This window comes from Mucor mucedo (assembly GCF_025094135.1).
Source record: "Mucor mucedo strain NRRL 3635 chromosome Unknown EV154scaffold_4, whole genome shotgun sequence".
Taxonomy (NCBI): domain Eukaryota; kingdom Fungi; phylum Mucoromycota; class Mucoromycetes; order Mucorales; family Mucoraceae; genus Mucor; species Mucor mucedo.
The window spans coordinates 492,165-509,499 of NW_026252288.1; the positions used below are offsets into that span (position 1 = coordinate 492,165).

The 17,335-nt window shown below is 37.6% G+C and overlaps 6 protein-coding genes across 6 annotated transcripts; 1 reads left to right on the forward strand and 5 right to left on the reverse strand.

The window, feature by feature from the left end:
* Window positions 1–19: 19 nt before the first annotated feature.
* On the forward strand, window positions 20–2,950 carry EV154DRAFT_547339 (uncharacterized protein; the record flags this gene model as incomplete). Its single annotated transcript, XM_051604751.1, has 14 exons — window positions 20–124; window positions 180–309; window positions 375–442; window positions 519–940; window positions 1,020–1,324; window positions 1,402–1,585; window positions 1,656–1,845; window positions 1,927–1,958; window positions 2,039–2,179; window positions 2,237–2,390; window positions 2,463–2,518; window positions 2,587–2,686; window positions 2,763–2,822; window positions 2,858–2,950. Exons 1-14 carry the CDS (start codon window positions 29–31, stop codon window positions 2,948–2,950), a joined length of 2,031 nt encoding a protein of 676 aa, XP_051463112.1. The 5' UTR covers window positions 20–28.
* Window positions 2,951–3,706: 756 nt separating this feature from the next.
* On the reverse strand, window positions 3,707–8,527 carry EV154DRAFT_411348 (uncharacterized protein; the record flags this gene model as incomplete). The annotated part of the gene is made up of 5 exons (XM_051595455.1): window positions 3,707–7,306; window positions 7,387–7,585; window positions 7,669–8,110; window positions 8,176–8,415; window positions 8,473–8,527. 5 exons carry the CDS (start codon window positions 8,525–8,527, stop codon window positions 3,707–3,709), a joined length of 4,536 nt encoding a protein of 1,511 aa, XP_051463113.1.
* A 547-nt stretch (window positions 8,528–9,074) lies between these two features.
* EV154DRAFT_455985 (shikimate kinase) lies at window positions 9,075–10,216 on the reverse strand. The gene is made up of 2 exons (XM_051597361.1): window positions 10,005–10,216; window positions 9,075–9,949 (listed from the first exon to the last, which is right to left on the reverse strand). The coding sequence occupies exons 1-2, from the start codon at window positions 10,150–10,152 to the stop codon at window positions 9,522–9,524; spliced, it is 576 nt and encodes a 191-aa protein (XP_051463114.1). The 5' UTR covers window positions 10,153–10,216; the 3' UTR covers window positions 9,075–9,521.
* Window positions 10,217–11,502: 1,286 nt separating this feature from the next.
* EV154DRAFT_491893 (uncharacterized protein) lies at window positions 11,503–11,785 on the reverse strand (the record flags this gene model as incomplete). The annotated part of the gene is given in 4 exon segments (XM_051599614.1): window positions 11,503–11,524; window positions 11,559–11,649; window positions 11,683–11,694; window positions 11,710–11,785. Coding segments are annotated over 3 exon segments (160 nt in total), but the record flags the coding sequence as incomplete, so codon positions are not given.
* A 492-nt stretch (window positions 11,786–12,277) lies between these two features.
* Window positions 12,278–15,832, reverse strand: EV154DRAFT_558309 (uncharacterized protein; the record flags this gene model as incomplete). Its single annotated transcript, XM_051605484.1, has 10 exons — window positions 12,278–12,292; window positions 12,352–12,981; window positions 13,036–13,577; window positions 13,791–13,966; window positions 14,017–14,091; window positions 14,163–14,244; window positions 14,307–14,778; window positions 14,838–15,597; window positions 15,667–15,733; window positions 15,784–15,832. 10 exons carry the CDS (start codon window positions 15,830–15,832, stop codon window positions 12,278–12,280), a joined length of 2,868 nt encoding a protein of 955 aa, XP_051463116.1.
* A 932-nt stretch (window positions 15,833–16,764) lies between these two features.
* Window positions 16,765–17,091, reverse strand: EV154DRAFT_587711 (uncharacterized protein; the record flags this gene model as incomplete). Its single annotated transcript, XM_051606815.1, has 2 exons — window positions 16,895–17,091; window positions 16,765–16,857 (listed from the first exon to the last, which is right to left on the reverse strand). The coding sequence occupies exons 1-2, from the start codon at window positions 16,994–16,996 to the stop codon at window positions 16,765–16,767; spliced, it is 195 nt and encodes a 64-aa protein (XP_051463117.1). The 5' UTR covers window positions 16,997–17,091.
* Window positions 17,092–17,335: the final 244 nt, after the last annotated feature.

Consider the following 17,335-nt stretch of genomic DNA (forward strand, 5'->3'; position numbering starts at 1 on the left):
TCTTTTTTCTTCCCGCCATAATAATAATATGCCTACAGAAGAAGAAACGTTTTCTTTTAAGCCAAATAAAATCACAGGCCAGTTTAAACGGCCTTTACCGTTTAAAATGCCAAGTCGTGAAAACGTAAGTGTGTGGGATCACCATAAAAAAAAAAGACTGTGAATTGACGGACTATTAGAAATCTGCACAGGCCATGTCGTCAACTAAGTTTGGGAAGGATCGACAATTACGTTCTTTCAAGGATATTGTTTCCCAAGGACGACAGCAGGCAAGACAATCCTCATCAACACCCAAACCATCTTCAAGTAGTATGTCCTTTTTTTTTTCCCCCATGCATAGACTACACATACTAAATTTAAAATATCATACCTAGAGTCTTCTTCCCAAGAGAAAGTACCTGATGCAGCATCCATTCGAGAATTAAAAGTAATGACAAGCCGGGTAACACAAACATAAGAAAGGACCCTTTTTTATAAATATTTATTCATGCTCAACATTTTATATTCATGCGGGGCAGGTCTCACCTATGCCTACACTTTTTCCAGAGACGACTCAAGCACCTCCTCCTCCCCCTCCTCCTTTACCGAGATGGTCTATGCCATTGCGAGAGACGGCAGCTTTACCCAAACCCCTTGCCGCCACGACAAAATCAAGAACGGTGTCAAGAGAAACGACACCCTATATCAAGAAGGAGCCTGTGACAGATTTGAGCTTAGGGGATAACGAAGACGATGATACGATTCAGGTGATGGCGCATAGTTATAAGAAGCGGCTCGATTTAAAGAATCAAGCGAATGCAGAGGCCAATGCACGTATTGAAAAGTTAGAAACAGAGATGATGAGACAAGGGGAGACAATACGTGAATTGAGAGGGGAGGAGAGGTTGAATGCACGTATTGTAGAGCATACCTTGACGGGTTATCTCCATGACCAAAAGCGGTAAAAAAAGCATTTGTTTTGTGTGTCTATATACTTTTTCATTGCGCTTACTTTTTAAGGTTGTGTTGTCACGGAGTAGATTGGATGTGTTGACACAGGATTCAGAGACGTTTCAATGTATTTTACATAGTTTAAAAAGTTTATTGGAAAGAGCGCAACATGGGCGACATGAATCTGTGGTGGATTATGAGGGGTTGAGTCAGACCGTATGCAAGGACAAGGTAAAGCTACGACAGTTGTTCAGGATGTGTCAAAGTGTCATGCAACGATTGTATGATTTACATACAGTGCAACTGGAGGATTTACACGGACGCCAACAAAAAGTACAAGTAGCTTTATCCGAATTGAAATCTTGGTGGACTTTAGAATATCATCCTCGACTTGGTAAAAAAAAAAAAAAAAAAAAAAAAAAATGTTTTTTTTTTGTATGTATGCTGATATTTTTATATTAATGGTGATAGATCAAGCGAAAAGTACGTTGGGGATGTGTACAGACGTAGTGCAAGAAGTCAATGGAGAGATAAACAAGGTGAGCCAGCATTTCTCTAGGTGTGTGGCCAAATTGAAAGAAAACAAGATGGATGTGGATACAGTCGTTTGTTTATCCAGCGCTACACGATTAAGTTTATTCTCTGTGTATCAACAGTAAGCCTATTTTTTTTTTTGGACAGGGTCTGATTGTCAATTGCTTTTCATTTTTTTTTTTTTTTACTAGGTTTCAACAGATTGATACGGATGTACAAGAATTGGAGGAACAATTCAACTTGCTGAGTGAACAAAATCAATCGCTTATGAATAAAAATGCACTTCTTATCAAGGAAAGAAAGAAAGAAAGTGAAATTACTGAAGAACAGCACGGGAATTCCTCCAGAGAAAGTGCTGGAGAAGATGTCATTATTATTAAAGTAAAAAAAAGAGTCATAAGAGGGGATTTTTTTTTTACAAGAGTGATGGTTTTAACACGTATTTTTTTTTTCTTTTATGAGGAGCACGAGGAATTTTATCATGAAGATCAAGAGTAAGTAAAAAATAATTGAAAAAAAAAAAAAATGACAGTTGAATAGAGATAGAAGCATTTAACTTTTTTTTGGAGAGTAGAGAAAAGATGAAACAAATGCAGCTCAAGGGGTCACTTTTGAAGTTGGAGAATAAAAGATTACAATATGAAAATGAAAAGCTGACATGGGATATTGAACGACGAACATTACTTGAGCAGAAAAGTGTATTATTGCAACAAGTGTAAGTTTTACCTTAAAGAGAGAGGAAGCTGATCACTGATTGCTCTTTTCAAAAAAGGGAACATGGGAGAGATATTTTACCGACGAAAAGCTTTAGTGATAGTCTTGTTCAATATACGACACCTGTAGGTGTTCGACCAGCGAAAAAATTACTCTCATTATCAAGGACTCATAAAAAGCCAATGGAGACCTCGATCAGAGAGACCGATCAAGTATATTCAAAAAAACTAGTTTATTTGTTTTTGATAGTTGCTCTAAAAAAAACATCTCTCTTTTATGAATAGCAATGGGAAATTCCAAAGGATACGAGTAGCTCGGGTAGTAAATACTTTACTCGAAGGTTTGCCTAAATACGACAAGAATTGTTTTATAAAACTTACACTGGGTAAAAAAAAATTTCTTTTATAGAAAAGCACGATCGTTAGTAAATCAAGATGCTACGATACACATGACGGAAGAAATTTCAGAAGAAGAGAAAGAGCAACCCAAGAAACGACGAAAGATCAGAGTATGTTTACACTTCCCTGCATACAAAAAAAAAAAAAAAAAACTGATGTGATTTTTTTATTTATTTATTTATTTAGAAATTGAATGCGCATACAAATGATTTAGAGGATTCAGACGATGCTGATATTCCAAAAAAGGTACGTTACCGAGACTTTTTTTTTTAAATAAAAAGTGGGTACTGAAAAGAAAGAAGATTACTAAGGTGATGGATGCTGTGATTCCCGAGAATGCAAAAAATGTGCATATTTCAACCAAGAAGAAGTAAAAATAAAAGAGCAAACATGAAATGAGGGGGGCATAAATAAATTATATTTGATTTTTTTTTTGGTTTTTTTTTAAAAAAAAAGAGAGTGATGGGGAGGGAGGCATATGAATATATATAAAACAAATAATGAATATTTATACATTATTTATTTTAGTTTAAATTTTCGTTTTGTGAGAGAAGGGAGAAATAAAAATGGGAATAGTAGCATGAGGAAATACAAATATAATTAAAATGAAGATATAAAAAAAAAAATTGGCATAATAATTATAAGTGGTATAAAGAAAGGGGAGGGGTTACAAAAGGAAAAAAGATAAAATAAAAAAAAGGTGGGCATAATATCTGATTAATTTAAAAAAGAAAAAAAAAAAAAAGTTAGATGTTAAATAAAATACAGAGCATAAGACATAGAGTTTTAGCATATAGAATCAATCATGGTGACCCATTCAATCATAGTGGCATTGTCTGGTGCTTGGAAAGTATGTGAATTGTAGAGGGTATCAATTGTGAAGAGAGTTTTGGATTTCTAGAATAATAGAGTTAGTTTATAACAGAAATAACAAACTAGTTTTTTTTTTCTTTACCATTGCTTCAATATTCTTGTCCACTTTATGTACATTTTTAATATGAAGAACATCCACTTCGTTCAATTCATATTGATCTGCGTACAAGAACAAGTAATTTCTGTAATAAAAAAAAAAGAGTTAATCTATCATGCAAATAAAAAAAAAAAAAAAATCCCCACACAAAAAAAAAAAGTTACCCCATCAAAGAACACCAGTACTTGTCCCATGCTTTTCCATCTGCATCATTTCTGCGTGACAAGAAGGCCTTTTTAGATTTACAATCTTCTGAAATAATAATTTGGGAGACTTTAGAAACCCATTTTTGGATACTGGGTTGAACCGGTGGTGCAATTTCAACAAGTGATGTTGCTGTTGTTGTTGTCTTTTTGGTTTGAGACCAAATATTCACAATAGACTGAGCATCCAATGTTGGAGATTCACAAGGAACGGGTTCCACATTACACATACGATCCAGTTGTTCTGCCAAGAACACCGTGTATCGCATGTCATCTACTTGTTGTCGTCGCGTCATCAAGGGTCGATGACGGTGATAGATATCCAAGATATGAGCAGGTAATGGTTGTAAGACGAGGGCCTTCATATTGCTATAGAGGTCGGGTTTACAATGGATAGCGAACAAGCAAGTCACTTGGCTCTTGATTTGGATCGACTTGAGGGAAAAGAAATTTAAAATGACCGAACCTCGTTTATTGGGATTGGCAGAAGCTGATTTCTTTTTAATGTTGGCAGCTTTGCTCTGGTCCTTGATATGAACATACAACTCCTTTTCAAAACGAATGGCTTCACCCGAAGTGGTACGTACGGTCCAGCTCAAGGTCAAGATAACCTTGTGGTTATTGGGCGTAATGGCATTCAAGAGCAGTGTATCGTGAAGAGAACTATCCCAGGCGCCATTCACTGTGATATGACTGGGTGTAGATGTGGAAGAGATCAAATTGAGCGAGAGTTCACCCGTCTGAGGTTGTTCCACCGGTCTGTTTTTACCATCGATTAAACGGATTTGACCAATACGCATATCGGATATTTTCTCGAGTAAAGGCATCACTCTGGTCTCTTCACCTTGATGTTTTAACGAGATGATAACACGACGTTGTTGACCTTGTTGTAAAGAAAATACATCGTTACTAGAAGGTTCGGCATTCGTATTGTTATTATTGCTGCTGTTGTTGCTGTTCGATAGGGATTCAACAGGGACAGGTTTATAATCACCATCGGGTGTGATTTCACAGATTTGAATATGAGCAATGACATCTTGGGTCTTGGTCACAGGAGTCACTTCGGTATCCACAGGGGTAGAGATGGGAGACAAGTTCTCGATGAATTCTTTCTGGGGTTTAGCAAAGACCTCAAAGGCGATAGATTTCGTCTCGATGATTTGAAGGATATCCTGAGTGATGGCCATGGATAAAGTCTGATGGTAATTGAAAACGATGGGTTTTTCCTTTGTATAAGGGACAGGGTCCGAAGCAAATACGCCATCGAGATTATTACCAAAGGTAGATAGACGGAATTGAGCATGGACATGAGAGAATTCTTTGGGGTCCATGACACCTATGAGTTCAATAATGGAGATCTCAAATACAAGTTGTTGTCCTACGTGTAATAAACTTCGTGGATTTTCGTCCTCGCTAGAGACAGAAGATTGACCATCCTCACTGGGGTCGGATCGATAAGGGTGACGTACAGAACGAGCAATAGGAGCAATCAAGACACGTAAAGTACCTCTTAATTGACCCGTGTTATGACAATGGATTGCCAAAGTGCTTTCGACGGGTACTTGCGTAGCTAAATTACGCAAGGGGACGGTAGCAAGACCTGCCAAGACGTAAGAGGGAGGGGTCGTGGTTTCATAGTAAAGATCCTCGCCCTTCATGTGTTTCTTCAGGTCAGAGGCATAATAAGCACCTTGAAGGTATCTGAAGCGAGCCAAGAATTTTTCAACGGACCAGATATAGATGGATTGATGTTTTTGGTCGACGACTTGAATGCCAATGCAAGGTTTAGCAGCCTTCAAGAGATCGATATCGATATTTTTTTGACCTTGTTGAGGGTGTTGATCCCAATGGGAGACGGAGACAGCTGAGGTATTATCATGAATGACAGCAAACTGATAAAAGACTTCCTTTTTCAATTTGGCAGCCATGGCATTGGCTTGACGTAATTGAAGATCGTTGTTCAGGATAGCTTTTGCCATGGCAACGTTACGTTGACGTTTCCAAAAGCTAACGACGTTCAAAGCGAGTTTTCTTTCGTGGGGTGTGAAACTAAGTGGACTTTGGTTGTTCATGTAGGAAATACGGTAAGATAATCGACGTAATCTTGCTTCGTATTTTCGACGATGGTGTTCCATTTGAATTTCTTGTTCGTCTTTGGCTAATAAGATGATGTTATCACCACGTGTACTTGAGGTGGATGAACTGGAAGAGATAGTACTGGAATCAGTAGTATAATCACCATCCAAATCATCCATGAATACAGAGGAAGCGGTAGTTGAATAGGTGCTACGACGTACGGAGGAAGAAGAAGAGGTTCGACGAGAAAGTGTATCGGATGAGGTGGATTGACGTTTACGGATCACACGAACTTTTGCTACATCATCAAATAATTTATCGAGATCTTCATTGGTGAAATTTCCAAAGTTGGAGTCATTGATGTAGGTATTTAACATGGCTTCACGACGAGCAAAATTCCAATCCATCACTTCAGAACCACCCACCGCTGGGGAAAGAAAGCCGTCTTTTTCGGACGAGATAGGGGAAGGAGGGCTTGAATCGACGAGGTCTTGTTGGGTGTTGTCTCGTTCTTTAAGAGCTTCACCGGGGTTATTGAAACGAAAGACGTGGTGGTCACCCAAGATGATACGATAACCGCTCTTTAAACGTTTGGGTTCAGAGATACGCATACCATTGACCATGGTGGTACAATCCAAGCGAGGGAACAAGGTGACGATATCATCTGTATTTTCGAAATAACAATGGTTTTCATTGATATTGGTGCCACTGAGACGAATGGAACCACTGCCGTCATTTCTTTCGATTTCGACGGTGGCAAGTTCGTTCTCGACGACGCCACGATCGACGTGAGTGATACCTGGTTTGATATTGTACATTAAGCATTCGGACATGAGAGGATCTTCGTTGAGGTTAATCAAGTAAGGTATGCCTTTAGGAGTATAAAGACCCACCGCATTCTTTTCAATGGTGATACCTAAATTCTTCAAGGTGGTTTCTCGTTCGATATGAATTTTTTCAGTGTTATTTAGTTTCTCTTCCCAAGTCTGGTTTAGATCTCCCAGTAATTTCTCGGTCATTTGTAACTGGTCTACCATTTCATCTTTGGTTAATTGTGTTGTGTTACCTAAAGCGTCGGTGAATACAACGGTGGATTTGGAAGTAGCTGGGTTGTTGGGAGCAGGTAATGCTAAAGTTTTTGATTTTTGGCTTGCCAGAGGAGGTCGTTTATTTGCAGCGGCTGCAGCTGCTGCGGCTGCTGCGTTACCTTTGACAGGTCGAGCAATGGCTGTGATTTTCTCTACTTCTTCGGGTGCATAAACCATTAAAGCTTGACGTAATGCATCGACTTCGTCTTTTAATTCTCGCATGACCTTGGCGTTGGGATCTTCGTTCACGACAGCCTTTGTCTTGATCTTTTTGGCTTGATCTGCATATCGAAGTGTACTGATAGTTTCGTCATAATCGGCTGGTGAAATAGCGGCAATCATACATGTTTTTGAATTACCACCCAAGGAATCTTTTAATAACCAGGTCAGGACCTTAAAATTTTTTTAAGGTTAGTGAGTAAATGGGGCTGGGATGAAGAAGACAAAAAAAAAAAGGGGGGGGGGAAACTTACGGAATCACGGAAGGGGACATGAACTTCTTTAGGTTTTTTGGAGCCTTTTTTAGGTTCGGGAGCAGAAGCAGCCTCAGCCAAACCAGCAATGACTTTACCGAGTGTAGTTAAAGATTTATTGATGTTGGCACCTTCTTTAAGTCTTTGACCTGTAGCGCCAGTACTATTGGCACGTTCACTACCGGCTAAATCGACAAGACTTTTTTTTTGTTGTTGTTGTTGATGTGGATATTTAGTGATGATAACATTTTTTTTTTTTTAAAAAAATAAAAATTAAGGTACCTGATACGAGCGACTTTCTCAGCGACTAATTTTGTGGCGGGGTCCATAATTTTCTGAGTAACAAAGATAGTAAATACAGCATGAGAACGAGAGGATGTTTCGTTCATGTTGGTGGCAGCGACTGTTCTTGCTTTATTTCCTTCATCCATGAGACGATCGATATCATCGAATGAGTTGACAGCTAAACGAGAAAGATCTTGAACATAAGGACCCAAGACGGGATGTTCTCTTACTTTTAAATTGCTCTTGTTTTGAGGATTTAAAAGATCACGGACTTTTTCGTTATAGATTTCGATATAAGAGACTTCGACTTGAAAATCCAGTGTTGAAGTCTTTTTATCTCTGACTCTGTCAAATAGTTCATAACAAGTTCTGGGAATGATACCTTTATCCTCACCATAACCCATCATGGAGTAGGATTTACCAGAACCAGTTTGACCGTCTGATTATAATTATTAGTAAAAAAAAAAAAAAGTAAACATTGAGGTCACGAGATTAAATATTTACAGGCGAAAATACAGCAATTATAACCATTGAATGCATGATCCAATAACTCTCTTCCCAGATCATTATACACTCTTTCTTGATCTGCATATTCATCATCGTCTTTATCAGCTGACCAGTAAGATTGATCAAACGTAAATGCTTTGGATTCATCCATTGGTTTTTGACCTGGAGTGACTGGTTTGCTAATGATTGTTTTATTGCCTTCCATGCGAATAAGCACAGGTGCTCCTCGAGCCTTTTCTATTGTTATCTGTTATGTCTTTTTTTCTTTCTTTCTCTCTCTCTTTTTTTTTTTACCTCTCGAGTTTAAAGGTCGACAACGGACGACAACCTTAATATTATTTCCGCTCATTGTTGTTGTAAGTTTCTTTTTGTAATGTTGTTAATTCCGTACGAAATGAAAGAGTTTAAAGTTAATGATGATGAACAATAAAAGATGAGCAAGTCGTTAACCAAGTACAATAGTAATATATAAAAAAAAAAAAAAGAAAAAAAAAAAGGGGGGGGGGAGGAAGAAAAAGAAGTAAAAAAAAAGATTTGAATGACAGTTTTTATTTGATAAAATAAGGCTGAGTTTGTTGTTTATTTCAAAATCCACGTGTATTTGTTTGAAAAAAGAGAAAAGGTCCTTTCAAAAAGAAGGTACGTTTTTATTGAATTAAATTTAATGTATTTCCCCCCCCCCCCCCTCTCTCTCCCCCTCTCCCCCCAATTTTGTCATATAATCTATTTAAACGCAAAAAAGGCAAGGAGTGCTTCTATAAATAGAATTAAAATGAGGGCTGCTTTGTTCCCAAATACTACACTTTTGTGCTGCATTTCGAGTTCCCGCTGCTACGCAACCCCCATTGGTCCGTCTTTTTCTTTGTCATGAAAACTACACACGGCTTCTTCTGTATGACATTACCAAAAAAAAAGGGGGGGGGGAGGAGGAGGAGAAAGAGGGTAGAATATACGTCTGACAGAGCAAAAGTTTGTGTTCATTGACGCTTTATATCAAGAAAGTATACATTTCTAATTAGGTTCTTTGTGTCTCATCAGAAGGAAAACTTTCCACATTCTGCAGATCTCTATAAGCACATCCTCCAAAGCCTGACAACAAATCAGCAATTTTTCATGCTTCTTTTTGACTTTACTTTTCAAACTCAGTCGTCAATTGTGATAGAGTGGCGCGCATCTCACTGCTATTTATTTATATCTTGCATACATACATACACAATCCACCAAGCCCTTTTTTTTTCAGTAAATAACCCCCTTAAAAATCATCTTTACCGAGGATCCGGTCCTGTTCTTAAAAATAATAGCCTGGTTTAATAAAAATAATTGTACATATATAAAAAAGAACATTAGAGAGGGATTGAGTCTGGTAAATAACCCTTCTCCACTGCAGCTGCAATGATGTGCTTGGCTTCCACATCAGGTGTAGGAATGATATCAGCGATAATCACTGCCTCTTCTTCGGGATTAGGTTCTTCCAGAATGCTGAGCTGAGATTGAAGCATACTGGGAGGCATGAAATGATTTTTACGACCTTGAATTCTCTGTAATAAAAGTGCCTCACTTCCCTTTAAATAAACAAAGATAACTTGAGCTATATCAGCAGGAATTTCACGCAAGATGTCTCGATAGACTTTCTTGAGCGAAGAGCATGTCACCAGAACAGCACGATTTTTGCATGCAATGTCTAAATCTTGTACAGCCTTGGCCTTTTCTGTCAAGTGAGTACGAATTAACCGAAGCCATGGCCAACGGTCATCATCATCCAATGGATATCCTATTCATATGAAATCAGTCCAAGTGGGCCCTATCGTATCTCTTTTTTTATTTACCTGCGGCCATCTTATCCACGTTGGCTTGAGGATGAACAGAATCACCTTCCAAAAACTCGCAACCGAGAACATGTTGCATGGCTTCAGCTACACTGCTTTTACCACAACCAGCTGTGCCCATCAAAACAAAAATAGGAACAGGTACCATTGTTTATATATAAAAAGAAGAACAAGAGATTCAAAAAAAAAAAAAAAAAGATGTGATTTATTCCCGCTTTTGCAGTGTGACTTTTTGCAGCTTTTCCCGCCCCCCCCCTTTTTGCCCTGAAGGGAAAGAAAACCCCGATTCCCGTAAGGTTTAATCCATCACGTCAAAAAATCCCCGCCAGCTACTAATGTTGCTTCAAACAAATCACTGTAACCACAATGAAGCTCAAAGTGGATTCTTAAGTGTAGATATGTACTATGTTTTGGAGAAAAGGAAACAGGTGAATATGTAGAGAATAATGTCAAGAGAGGCAACTTCATTCGTCTCAAATTTTCCCCCACTTCTTGCTGAAAATTTAAGGACCGTCGAGAATCATTCGCAAGCAAAATATATTTCTTGAGCCTACCACTCACTACTCACACAGAAGTGTCGTGTTCTATACATACGTGTTGTCTCGTTGCATGAAATGTATTCTATTGTATGATACATTTCCACATCTAAGTGATTATTGAAGTTCCAGTGATGTTCTGACTAGTAGTGCTACTGATAGTTAAATCACTGATAAACAATTTTTATAACAGAAAAGATGTATTCTGTAATGAAATGCCGTTCTAATATTCCCGTATTTCTTTCAAGTGAATAAACTAAAGTTTATTGTATAAAATGATTTTATTATTATTATTATTAATGAAGCATATCTACCTTCCTCAGTACTTCGGCCATATCATGTCTAATACAATATTTTTTTCCCTCTTGCTACAAATCCGCATCTCGTTCTTAAATTTCGGTTTGGTTCAATACAGCATCTACAGCGTATTTTCCTGCTTCCAAATACATTTATAATCAAAGACGTACTGAGACATCTAAAGATGTTCATTTGGGGGATATCCATGATATGTGAAAACTCAAGCGGAAGCGAGAAATTGTCAAAGTCTTGAATGATGTGGCTTTAACATTTCCAAGGTTTCCTCAGCAATAAAAGATGTCTCATTCTTGGTCTTCCCTGTGTCTTTACACTTCAAGAAGACGCACCTCTGCAAACAAAGCAAGAATAGTATCCCATCCCTTGGCTAATCCGCTAAACTTCACGATACGCATTTCTTCCAACCGTTGAAATAGCATTATAAACCACTTTGCTTTTCTTCTTATCCACAGGTGATGTAAAGCCTGTGTCGGACTTGTTTTTTAATAGTTCATGGTCGGTTGATTCTGCATTGACTGCTACTTCAGCGACTTCACGACGACGTTAAACGATTTCTTCCATGACAAACGTTTCGATTTAGCCAGGTGATTTATCTTCTTTAATTTCATAATCGACAGCACCTGAAACAGGAATAGGCTGCAGCATGCAAAAAAGTGTCAGTTTATTTTTATACATGTTTCGTCTGTGTGTTGGAGTATTACTGCCTTGACATATTCACAGAACCAAGTTCGACTCTTTTCAAGTCCATCGCCAGGTGGTGCAGTAATATACACCGTGACTTTACGAGGCATTTCCTAGTTTCTTATGTGGTGAGACGATGAAGAGAGATCACAGAGGGAATAGACTTGCACGGCCACCACAAGGTCTGTCAGCGAGGAAAGAAACTCGTTGAGCAAGTCTTGTTCTGGCATCTTGGGCATATTTGTTACTTGAATAGACAATACCTGAAATGCCACCTGTAACACCACCAAAAATCAGTGTATTCTTGGAAGGTACTTTTAATCCAAAAGGCTTGTCTTGTTTATGGGAAGTGTTTCTTCTTTTAAAAAAAGGGCTCATTGTGTCCCTGAAGGGTTGGGGGAGAGTGAAGGGGGATTTTTAAAACTGAAAGTCACACAGGTAAAATGATGGTTTAAAAATAGTATGATTTTATTGAAGCAGTGCTATGTTAAATATAAGCAAGTGTCAATGGCTCCATGATATTTAGGTTTACGTAATAAGGTTTATCAATATAGTTATCAATATGGCCCATACATCCTCTTGATAGTTTGATAGATAAATTATTGCTAATCTGCTCATATTCTACTACAAATGTATTCAGAAAACCATCCGACAAAAGAGGGGAGTATATTTTATGATAAGCATCACGAGTGTCGCCATGCAATAGAGTATACTTTTCCGGAACAGTACTGGTTGAACTTTCTAATCCAAAAACTTCTAATATGGTATCTATGTGTCAGTAGAAGTAGGTCTCGTTAGCACAAATGAAGAAGTACAATAATGGCTACGAACTTGCCTTCTCGTTTATTGATTTGAATTATAAGCCCTTTTGTTGAAACTGGCTTCCCTTTCTGAATAAATACCAAACATCTGCCATCTCTTGTAATCTTATTTTTGATATCACCATCACTGTTTATTCGGGTGAAAGCGATCGAATCTTTTGTAAAAGATGATGAAATCCGCATCCCGTATGTATTGCTTGATACTTGGCACAAAGTTCCGGTGACAAACCTATCAAACATGTAAGGCTTTTTTCCAGATAAAAACTTCTCCAGTAACTGGAAAATAGATTCTCTTAGTACAAATGTCTTTGTATCTTTTTCTTTAATATATACGCCGTCATCAATCGCTTTTTGCATAATCAAGGTGTATACTGTGTGGATCTTTGAACCCTGCCCCAGATTGAACGGATCTCCAAAGACAAAAATATAATTCGGTACAAAGTTTCCAAATAGTTTTTTGTTGGTCAAAGAAGCCACCATATATGTTGTTATACTTTCTATCACTGACATAAAGCCTGCTTCAATAATATTACGAAGAAATATGCTTATACTGCAACCACATTTCGTGCTGATATTTAGTTGTATCTTGGAATCTATGTCCAAATTTGATTTGCTTCTTTCGAACTACCAAGAAGCAATTAGTACACTGAGACCCTAGTTATAAGTATACCAACTTACAAGTTTAACAACGCATGGTTTTAAATTTCGATAAATATTGCTATATATCTCAAATGACTGGAAATCATACTGTGTATCTTCCTCGTCCTTGTGCTTGGTACAATAATCAACTTGGCAATCGATTTGTATGCTTTTCATAATACACTTGCAGAGTGTATCATATACATCATCGATATGTATTATTTCATCCTGTATAATGATGGACGCTGGATCTTCTCCGGTTGATGCCAGTTTGACCACTTGATGCAAACTGAGTTGAATATGCTTTGAAGATATCTGTGCAACAACAAAGTATGATTTCAACCTAAAGTCCAAATGTTGATACTTGTGCTGGATAGCTGGTAGAATTTCTTCACCACGGGTGCAGAATTTTGCTTTTCGAAGTTCGTCGTCCTCCCCGAGTATTCCGCTTGCAAAGAATGATTTTTCCAGATTTTTTATTGAGCCGAATACAGTATCCAATAGCTTTTTATTCAAAGAGACGGCATACCAAATGTTGTTGGCTCTCCAATTTGATCCTACATTACTTTTTAATTTTTCCTCTATTTGCGTGTTGAGACAGTGCAGATATGTGATCATAAAAAAATAAAAGTACCCTGGATGGCATGTAGTAAATGACTCGCTATCCGAAACAGGAAATCCGTCCTTCGACATAAAAAGATCGTCCATGTCAAAGTTTGCCGTAAGCTGTTTAAATAGATTTGGGCTTGAGGAGACAAATAATTTTCTGATTTCCTTTTGCCGATTTTTTTTACTTGATTTTATCCTTCCATCACTGCTTAAAGTTCTTCTCTTCCGCATGTTTTGGAAAGCCTGGTTAAGTAATTTGGGTGTCGAATTCACTAGTATTCTTCTTATCATACTTCGTCTTTTGTAGTTTGAATGAATTTTGAGATAGTCACCAAAAATCTTTTCTAGCCCTAACTTTAGTCTAAACGTGCAATTAGAATTGACAATTTTTTTTTTTTCAAACGGTCTTACCTATTTGATATGCGAAGTATTGGTCTTTGATGTAATTCTGATTGCTTGATGAAATTTTTTAATGGTTGCATATTACTATTAAACCATAAAATAAAACTTAGTCTAGATTTTCTAATAAAGGGTATTCTGCGGCCTATCACCATTACCATTCAATATCATGCTTCTGTCCAATTTGTCTATCTTTATCTAGGTATGTAAAAACAGTCTGGATTTGTGTAGGCGATATGTCTGTTAAGTTTCCAAATAAGTTAGGTCAACACAAAGCCGATAGTACTAAGGAGTCAATTTACCGATATTGATGAAGATAATAGGTTTCAAGCAACTTTTGGGTTCTTCGTTGGGTAATATAATTGGGTTTCTGCGCACGTTAAAGTCTTTTATACGGTAATCGAAAAGCGCTTGAGTTGCATATTGTCGGGAATTACAGTCAAAAAGTTCTAATCTGGGGATATCATCAGCGAGTTCCGCGGATATGTAATACTCTTTTAGTTCCCTGAAATACTTTCTGCATAAACAATTAATTGAAAGGACTATCCCCAGGGCTAAAAATGTTTCCAGGATTCGACTTGTGTAAAAAATGTCCAAGTGCCTGGGTACTGTATTGTTCGTGCCTACAAGAAGTTTATCTACTTCATTTCTAAAGAATTTTTCGGCAGAACCAAAAAAATGTTCAAGTATGTCCTTTAAAGTGATTGATTTATTCGTCCAGCGAGATTTCAAGTATGGCAATGGCTGCTCATCTAAACCAAAAACTATTGTAATCTGGCAAAAAAAAAAAAAGTTTTAATTGTCTTCCCAATTTCCTTTCCATTAACTCTTACTATATCAAATCTGTCATACTTTCGACTGAGTTTTTCAAGCATGTCGTCGATAGATTCTGATGATAACGTAGTATCACAATGCTTTTCCACACATGCTATTAATGACAATCGTAGTTCCTTTAGTCCATACGGGATTACAAAATGAGCTTGCTTCAACAATTGTGGCACCAATCCTCTGTATGCTAATCCGAAAGCAGGGTATTGAGCTGATACCAATTTTAAATCCACGGAGTATGTACCTTGATCATCTATTGTACAAATAACGCACTGTTCACCATACTTCAAGCTATCACCCTCACGAAATAGTCTACGTATATCTATATCATAAAAGTGTAATTCTAACATTGAGAAAAACACCAGCCTGCCCGGACCATCATTTGTGTGGTGAAGACCAGCTTTTGCGAATAGAGGCAGGAACAATCCTTCTCTTATTTTATAATCCCAACTGGTTGGAAGATTCAAAGAATAACAAAAATCCATATTTGCACTATTTAATTCTTGTTTATAATGATCCAGTATTCTTTGTAACAGGTCTATAGCTTCCTCGTACAAGAGCGCGTACAGTGCCGTAGTGTCGAAGGATTGTTGCTTTGATTTTAAATAAATGTCAGCAAGCTCGCTTAAGGTGTTCCGTACATAAATAACGCCTTCTTGAAGCCCTTCCGGATTCTCATTCGCTTCATCAGCCTTGTTACCTCTGGCAATGATATTTCTCGTGGTAGTGTCATATAAAATTGAGGTGCGGTATTCGTGTGTAGAACTTTTTTTAAAAAGGAATCTCTGTCAAAAAAATGCACGTCCAAATTCTGCTGTTTTGATGTCTACTAACCTTTCATCTTTCTTTGTAGGTCTATGAATGGCTATCGCTCTAGAGCTGATGAAGTTATAGCCCAAATCTATACGAAGTAAGCAACGCTGTATTTTTTTTAAAAAAAAAGTCGCTTACCGATAACAACACAATATTTATGCTTGGAATAGTCATAGAGTTCTTCCATCTTTCTTTTACAACAAGATGTTGAAATCGGCGAAAGTACAAATACGAAGAGGCTTAAAAGAGCAAAGAGTTTCACTTGACCAACTTTTTTGTGGCACAACAACCTTGTATGACCATGAAGATAATCATGGGCTAAAGCATGCATTCAAACTTTCTATCTAACACCTACTAACATTGAAGCGCGATATTAGTTTTTGCTAGACTACTCTTCGGTAGAAAAGCCTTTAGTTCCTGGGAAAAGAGACCTTTACGATCCTTCCCCCTTTAAGCATATGGAAACAAATAAAAAAAGACCATATTTTATGTATGTATATTACCCACTTTATTTAACGCAAATTATCATTGGCACATACATTAACTTACCAAAAATACTTGTATCTACTTGAATTAGCATTTCTATTTCCTCATGTCTAATACAATACTTTCTTTCCTTCATGCTATAAATCCGCATCACTTTCTTAAAAATGTCGGTTTGGTTCAATACAGCATCTACAGCGTATTTTCCTGCTTCCAAATACATTTATAATCAAAGACGTACTGAGCCATCTAATGATGCTCATTTGGGGTATATGAAAGATATGTAAAAACTCAAGCAAAAGCGAGAAATCGTCAAATTCTTGAATGATGTGGCTCATAACATTTCGAAGGTTTCCTCTGCAATAACAGATGTCTCATCATTTGGCTTCTCTGTGTACTTACACTTCAAGAAGACGCACCTCTACAAACACAGCAAGAATAGTATCCCATCCCTTGGCTAATCCGCTAAACTTCACGACACGCATTTCTTCCAACCGTTAAAATAGCATTATAAACCACTTTGCTTTTCTTCTTATCCACAGGTGATGTAAAGCTTGTGTTGGACTTATTTTCTAATAATTCATGGTCTGCTGATTCTGCATTGCCTGCTGCTGCTTCGGTGACTTTGCGACGACGTTAAACGATTTCTTCCATGACAGACGTTTCGATTTGGCCAGGTGATTTAGCTTCTTTGATATCGTAATCGACAGCACCTGAAACAGGAATAGCCTGCATCATGCAAAAAAGTGTCAGTTTATTTTTATACATGTTTCGTCTGTGGGTTGGCATATTCACGGAACCGAATTCGACTCTTTTCAAGTCCATCGCCAGGTGGCTCAGTAATATACACCGTGACTTTACGAGGCATTTTTTAGTTTCTTATGTGGTAAGACAATGAAGAGAGTTCAAGGAAAGGAAAGGACTTGCATGGACACCACAAGGTCTGTCAGCGAGGAACGAAATTCGTTGGGCAAGTCTTGTTGGGGCATCTTGGACTTATTTATTTTTGAAGTAGACGAGACCTGCAAAGCCGCCTGTGACACCACTAAAAATCAGTGTATTCTTGGAAGATACTTTTAATCCAAAAGGCATGTCTTGTGGAAGGAAGTGTTTCTAAATTAAAAACGGCGGGATTTTGAAATTGAAGGTCACGCAGGTAAAACGATGGTGATTTATCAGGACTTGTTATTTGGGTTTTTCAAACAGC

What these genes read in the sequence shown, in the direction of transcription:
- EV154DRAFT_455985 (XM_051597361.1), bottom strand. Translation starts at nt 10,152, where the DNA reads ATGGTACCTGTTCCTATTTTTGTTTTGATGGGCACAGCTGGTTGTGGT. An exon ending in CGTGGATAAGATGGCCGCAG is followed by an intron (nt 9,950 to 10,004) that starts GTAAATAAAAAA and finishes TCATATGAATAG; the next exon opens with GATATCCATTGGATGATGAT.